This window comes from Brachyhypopomus gauderio, chromosome 3 (assembly GCF_052324685.1).
Source record: "Brachyhypopomus gauderio isolate BG-103 chromosome 3, BGAUD_0.2, whole genome shotgun sequence".
Lineage (NCBI taxonomy): Eukaryota > Metazoa > Chordata > Actinopteri > Gymnotiformes > Hypopomidae > Brachyhypopomus > Brachyhypopomus gauderio.
This window is the reverse complement of record NC_135213.1, coordinates 11,579,444-11,585,612: the sequence shown is the minus strand read 5'-3', so window position 1 is coordinate 11,585,612 and position 6,169 is coordinate 11,579,444. Positions and strand designations below refer to the sequence as shown.

Sequence of the window (6,169 nt, the reverse complement as noted above, 5' to 3'; positions counted from 1 at the left end):
TTCTTTGGAGGGCCACACAGACCTCCATGTGCTGACCAGAGAGGTACACTAACTGCCATTAGATACCGGGATGAGATCCTCAGACTCAGACTGTGAGACCATATGCTGGTGCAATGGGCCCTGGGTTCCTTCTGATGTATGACAATGCTAGTCCTCAAGTGGCTGAAGTGTGTCAGCAGTTCCTGCATGATGAAGGCATTGATGCTGTGGACTGGCCTGCCCGTTCCCCAGACCTGAATCCAATCGAGCACATCTGGGACATCATGTCTCGTTCCATCCACCAATGTCATGTTGCACCACAGACTGTCCAGGAATTGACTGACGTTTTAATCCAGGTCTGGGAGGAGATTCCTCAGGAGAACATATTTATCAGGAGCATGTCCAGGCGAAATTCATTGAAGTTGGATCAGCCTGTCATTGGATCTTCCACTTTGATTTTGAGTATAATTCCAAATTCAGACCTCTATGGGATAATTTTGATTTACATTGATAATTTTTGTTATTTTGTTCTCTACATAGCATTCCACTATGTAATAAATAAAGATTTTCAACTGGAATCTTTCATTCATTGAGATCTAGGATGTGTTATTTTAGTGTTCCCTTAATTTCTTTGAGCAGTGTATATATATTTCAGTACATGTGATTCATACTGCATGCAAACTCTTGTGTTTTCAGTGCTTTTCTTTCAATGTATACAAACCTTTTGCAAAAGCTACTACCAGACCATGTGTGTTTGTCGTGTGTTTTTGACACTGCTGTATCCTCATACTACCTATTTCAGGGGTGGCCAACCCGTCATAGACCAAGAGCCACTTTTCTTACTGTGTTACGGCAAAGAGCCACATCGTACATGGGCGAGTGTAATCTGTTGAGCGGGGGGGTGGCGAGTGTAAATTATTAGCTGTGAAGACAGTCAAATGCGTGTTTTCCACTACGCCAGTTTTAAAAGTATTAGCGGCTCGCTAGGCTTGTAAACTAACCGCGCAGCACGAAAATGTCGCAGTGTGTCGCCCCGTTTGTGCAGTTGAGCACGCGGACCGGCTGGGGAGCCGCATGAAACCAGGCAAAGAGCCGCATGACCCAAAAGCTAATCGCTTAACACACCAGCAGATGGCAGAATATAACATGTGTAGCTCTTTAGGAGTGTGAGAAGAAGAGGACGATTCCCCCCCATAGGCCAACTAAACGAGCGCGCAATTCCTGATGTTTGTAGGTGCAGAAGAAACTAGAAAACAACGAAATGTCAAAATATAGTTAATGCTCAAGACTATATAGTTATAGTCATTAATTTCATTTAAAGGAAGGACACCCGACGTGAATGCCCGTGAGGTGAGGTTATGGGAACGGTCAGGTGCTCGGTGGAGTGTTGGGCAGATGTCGGTGGTTTACTCTCAGGGACTGTCATTCGTAACGGGACAGACGTGTTCGTGTCCACCGGGGACAGGGACGTCCTGGGCTTTAATGGACAAGAGAGGAGAGTTGAGGTACGCCTACTGGGTTGGAACATACTAAATTTGTGATACTGTTTCAAGGTTTGTCAAGATAAATGACAGGAGAATGTTTCTTTTCAGACCATTCTGCATTTTAATTCTCCGGTGAAGTCCCTGGCGCTGAGTGTTGACGGGCGTCGTCTCTATGTCCTGTGTGAGAATGATGGTGTCTATTGTATCCCTGTCACTCTGGGATCCAGGTGGGCTTAATACTGCATTTTAACAACATTTACCTGCGTCAATTTAAGTGAATGACATCTTTACATACTGTTTTTCTGCTTTCCTTCTAGCTCCCACTCTCACTCAGGAAAATCTGACATCCCTACATTATCTACAGTATCCAGAAATGATGCTGTGATCAAAGATGGCAAAGTGCAGTCTTTCATAGTAGTCGAGGGCATTTTAGTTACTCTCAGCATGCAAGAATCGTTCTGGACATTTGACCTATATGAAGTGCCAGATTGTTCAGAAGGAGCTACGGTCTATCGCCGAATAACCGGTTTCCAGGTCCCAGCTGTTGCAGCAAACATCTCTCAGAAACAGATAGTGGATACAGTGGATTCGATGACTGGAGCTCCTGCACTGGCCTGCATCTACCCCAGCACTGACGGTCCACCAAAGAGACATGCACACCAAGGTCACCCTTTTCTTGAGCCTCTCCTTTACAGGCTCTTATTTGGAGTGGATGCATCCCTTGTTCATTCTCCAGTCATCCTCTGTGGATTAACCGACGGGCGTGTTTGTTTCTTCCCACTACTGCTCCCTGTGCTGACCAGTTCAAGGGGAGAACACAAGCCAAAGGTCAGGATGCTCCACAGTCTGGAGCAGCCGGTGACCTTCATTGGAACGTCTGTCACTGGGGAGAAAGGTCCACAGTGTCTTGTTGTGATTGGTCAGAAGGGTAAAATTCTGATTGCAAGGGCCAATCAAGGGGTTCCTGAAGGAAAGCCAGCAGATTATAGTGAGTTCTGTAATGATGTTTAAAAGAAACTTAAGAATGTTACTTAAACTACTTGCTACTGTATTATTTATCAACTAATGCAGAGCATGTTCATCTCTTTATAAAGGTTTCATTGAACATGCTGTGCGGGGACCGGTAAAGTGCGCGTGTGTAGATGGTGAACGTCTGTACTACAGTACTTCAACAAACCTGCTTGCCCTGTCACTGACCACCACCTCAGCGTCCCCATCATCGCCTCCGTTAGCAGCAGCAGTGAGAGAGACGCCCAGCGATTGGCCAGAGAGGCCTGCCATCTCCTCTCAGACTGCTGTCTGCTTAAGTGTGTCCCGTGTGACCGCTCTGGCTCAGTCATGCAAGAGAACCTCCGCAGGTTCAGGCCACGTTTACCTTACGAAAGCATTACACTGATTTTTTCTTATATTTTTTGTCCGTTATCAGTGACACTGTTTTATTGTCGTGGTCTGTGATTTTGTTTGTGTGTTTACAGGATGTGTAGTGCTTCTGGCTCTGTCTCTGAGTGGTAAACTCCTTCAAGTGACTCTACCGCCAACCTCGGATAAGGAGTCCGTGTCGAGGCTTGCTTCATCACAAGCTGGTCAGAGAGTGAAAGACCTCCTGAATGGAATTGCAAACGTTTGGGAGAGGTGCGTTGATGTAGAATAACATTGCAATCTGTAAATATTGGGAAGTGATTTTTATTACCATTTTCACTTTTAATTCCCTCACCAGAGCATCATCACTGAAACACCAGCTACAGTTGAAAAATAACACCCTCCGGTGTCTGAACCATGTCTTCAATGTCTGCCATCTGCTTCTGAATAGTCACACGAATGATCAGGAGGTCTGCAAACACAAGCCACCAATCGGCTGCCGAGCTGTAGCCAACTGGAGCACTCTGCTTCAAAAAGACTCTTTAATTCTCACGTGTGTATTAGAGAACTTAAGTGAGTGTGCTCTGGAGCCAGGATGGACACTCTGCATCGCAGTACAGTCGTCCTGTTCTCACGCTGCAGATGGCAGTTCTACCTTTTCATTTGCTTTAAAGAAAGTCGACTGTGGTGAAACGGTAGAAGTGACGTTGCCTCTGGACATCGACGGGGAGGTTTTTCTACCAGTCAAGATCAACTGCTCCCTTGTCTACTCCCTGCAGTCTTTATTTGACCCGGCGGACCTCAGACACCCCTCAGCCATAAGCGACACGCCGATATCTCAGCTGCTGAAAGACTGTGGCTGCATCAGTCTGGCTCTCAATACTTTAACACTGGACTGGCTGGATTGTTTGAGGATACTAGAGCCAAACTCTCACGCAGATGTTCCAAAACAAATCACAGCATGGGAAGCCACCCACATCTTCCTGAGTTCCAGGCAGAGTCACACGGAGTCCCAGCCCATACCTAAGCCTGGGCCCCACACAGTAGCAGTCCGAATCTCCTCAGAGCTCCTTAGGACCAGGCTCAGCCTCCATGACTGTAGCACCGTGGTGCTGTGCATCTCTGTGCTGAAATGGCTGCTTTCAGGAACTCCTGAAGCAGGGCAATATAAGCTCATGCAGACTCCAGTGGTGTGTGCCCTTGGGCCGGGTAGGCAACCAGTCAGACTACTGACCAAAGAGGTGCACATGTGGTTGATATGATGGCTTTACTGTTTACTGTATTGACGTTTATAGACTTGATTGGGGAACTATTGTGATGTGTACATGGTGTGTGACTTTAGAAGATCTTGCAGTGTCTTTAAAATGATTTGTGCTGTTTTTAATGTCTCATCACCAGGTCACAGTGAGTGGCATCAGCTCTGAGGGGCCTCTGTCAGTAGTGGAGGTTCAAGTGGAGAGTTCCTCCATGGAGGCGCTGTGTGGTTTACATCATGCTGTGCTGCGCCGTGTTCAGGTAAAGATGCACGTGAGACTCTCCAGCTCACTTTGAAAAAGCAAGCTGAGCGTGTCAGATGAACAGCACCGTTTTTGTCCGTCAGGCCCTTCTCAAAGGGGCCCCTGTGGGCCAGGGGACCGCTGCCAGGCTGAGAGGGGAACACTTGCGGGAGGTTGTGCAGCATACTGAGGTAACAGCCGGCCTCCAGCACACCCAGAGGGCACCTGCCATATCCTGTCTGGGTCAGCCAGGCAAGTGAAAGAAAAGTATTTAATCCCATCAGATTAACAGCTTGTTTCCTTGTTCAGTCTCTTCATAAGGACCTGCAGGACTCTCGCACTCCAGACACATGTGGTGGAGTGATGAAGACGAAGACCTCCGAGTTGTTATTTCAGGTCTACCTGAAGCTAAGGGAGAATCCGTTGGTCATTCTCTGACTAGTTACAAGGCGAGTTATCATACATTATTTATTTTTATGGATCATATACATATACAGGTTGTTGTAGAAATCCCTGTCCTGCTGTAATGTACAAATAATTGTGTAATTGTTGTTAATTCTCTCTCTCCCTCTGTGGCTTTTGTTTGTGAATGCAAATTTAGACAATTGTACAGTATGTAGGAATGGATTTAGAATATGTTACAAAATAAAGTGATGCGTCATTCTTTATTGTCCATGATCATGTAGTGTTTGTTACATTTTTGTGATCAGAATCATGAAGGTCTTGAGTTTTGTTCTGATTCAGATGTCGTTGTGATAATTAATACATATGAACAATCTTTTCATTTATTACATTATTCATCAAATGTGTAAAATTCACAACCCATTCTGGGTATTTAAGAATATCAGATTTCACATAAACATTGTAGTTTTTGTGAATCCATAAAAAAAGAGGCAGAGTAACTGAAAACCACAGCAATGTAAATGTAGCATTGCTTCAAGTTGACCTCATCACCTGTATCAGGACTAGGGTTGCAATGGTATGAGATTTTCACGGTATGATAACCGTCTCAGAAAATACCGCGGTATCACGGTATCACAGTTAGTTTGTATATTATTAAAAGATACACTGACCCTTAAAGAAATTACAACAAGTTATTTTTGTTCAATTAACTATTTATTGTAGAAACCTGGAACTATTGTATACAAAATGTGTCCTTTAAAAAAATAAGCTGTACACATGTTTATATAAATACTGCAAAATTAGAGAAACCTAAATCATGGATTTCAGTACAATTATTTAAGTTTAAATTATTTAATATCTGATAAACTCAGCCGGGGTCACTGTCTGATCAACAACTGTTGTAAACGTCCGTTGTACTTCCAAGTTAGAATATAACCACAGGGTTGCCAACTCTCACGCATTGAGCGTGAGACACACGCATTTGACCGTTTTCACACGCTCTCACGCCACACTTTCGATATCTCACGCCGAAAAAAAATATCCAGTTTATTTACCTCAGACCCACATATATGATTCAATACGTTACTAGTTCGCTAGCTCTGGCGCCATCCACCGGCGATATAACACTGAATCTATGTCCATTTTACGTTCGCCCCCCCACACCCCCCCCCCCCCCCCCCCCCCCCCCCCCCCCGCTCAACAACTTTCGTTCGCCACCTCCCCCGCTCAACAAAATACACTCGCCACCGGCTCCGGGTAAAAATCTCACTCCAAGCGAACGTCAAAAGTTGGCAACCCTGTAACCAGATACTGCAGATAGAGAGGATTTATTTCTGACATGATCCTCACAATAGAGATTTCTATTTTAAGGCTTTCACATCGAGTCTGGTTTTAACATATCAAAAACAGGCACGTTAGAATTTGAAAATGAACGCATGTAAATTAATG

At 44.9% G+C, this 6,169-nt stretch overlaps 1 protein-coding gene across 3 annotated transcripts; it reads left to right on the top strand.

Moving 5' to 3' along the window:
* Positions 1-1,173: 1,173 nt before the first annotated feature.
* On the top strand, positions 1,174-4,991 carry faap100 (FA core complex associated protein 100). 3 transcript variants are annotated; one of them, XM_076999532.1, is made up of 9 exons: positions 1,174-1,484; positions 1,572-1,690; positions 1,781-2,451; positions 2,558-2,821; positions 2,939-3,095; positions 3,181-4,063; positions 4,221-4,337; positions 4,423-4,509; positions 4,628-4,991. In XM_076999532.1, the coding sequence occupies exons 1-9, from the start codon at positions 1,338-1,340 to the stop codon at positions 4,754-4,756; spliced, it is 2,574 nt and encodes an 857-aa protein (XP_076855647.1). In that variant the 5' UTR covers positions 1,174-1,337; the 3' UTR covers positions 4,757-4,991. The 3 variants fall into 3 exon arrangements, 2 of the variants coding, with proteins under 2 accessions (XP_076855647.1, XP_076855648.1); XM_076999533.1 differs by lacking the exon at positions 1,174-1,484 and having other exon boundaries at positions 1,615-1,690; positions 1,781-1,826; positions 1,945-2,451; XR_013129946.1 differs by lacking the exon at positions 4,628-4,991 and having other exon boundaries at positions 3,181-4,031.
* Positions 4,992-6,169: the final 1,178 nt, after the last annotated feature.